A 597-nucleotide genomic window follows, 5' to 3' on the forward strand; every position below is an offset into this window, starting at 1 on the left:
AGTCTTATAGATGATTGTTTCAGCTTTATAACAAAGATTTTTAGATATATGATAATTTAACAAAGTATACCTAGTGAGTATGGTATAATAAAAATGTTCTCATTAAGTTACTTCAAAAAAATCCTGAGTAAAATAACTTGTACTTACCAAAAGAAAATAATGATCTTCTGGTTCAGCCCTTAAATATTTAAAAATCACTTGCTCCATAAACCTTTCCATCAAGTCCCAATCTTCAACTATACCATGGCGGATTGGCCACTATTAAAACAAAACATAGATTAAATCTTATTAATATCAAAAATAAATACCACCAGAAAAAAACTAACCAAGTAATATTAGATCATTAGTGGATATTAGATGAGGGTATGTTTTCTCAGGTGTGGTAATGATACTGCAGATCATCCCTTAAAAATACACACATATTGCTGGATGCAGTGCCTCACATACTAGCACTCTGGGAGGCTAAGGCAGGAAGATCACTTGAGGCTACAAGTTTGAGACCAGCCTGATCAAGAGTAAGACCCTGCCTTTACCAAAAATATAAAAAATTAGCTGGGTTGGGTGGTGTGTGCCTGTAGGCCCAGCTACTTGGGAGGC

General features: G+C 34.8%; 1 protein-coding gene across 1 annotated transcript in view; it reads right to left on the reverse strand.

Annotated features, from left to right (window-relative positions):
* The window catches only part of LOC100948324 (actin-related protein 3), a 71,544-nt gene that overhangs the window by 32,898 nt on the left and 38,049 nt on the right, over positions 1 to 597 (reverse strand). The window contains 1 exon segment of the mRNA XM_023515850.1: positions 148 to 258. Within this exon segment, the coding sequence (XP_023371618.1) occupies positions 148 to 258 (111 nt within the window).

The sequence above is a fragment of the Otolemur garnettii genome, unplaced genomic scaffold, assembly GCF_000181295.1.
Source record: "Otolemur garnettii isolate 467f Iridium unplaced genomic scaffold, OtoGar3 scaffold00080, whole genome shotgun sequence".
In the NCBI taxonomy this organism is placed as follows: Eukaryota; Metazoa; Chordata; class Mammalia; order Primates; family Galagidae; genus Otolemur; species Otolemur garnettii.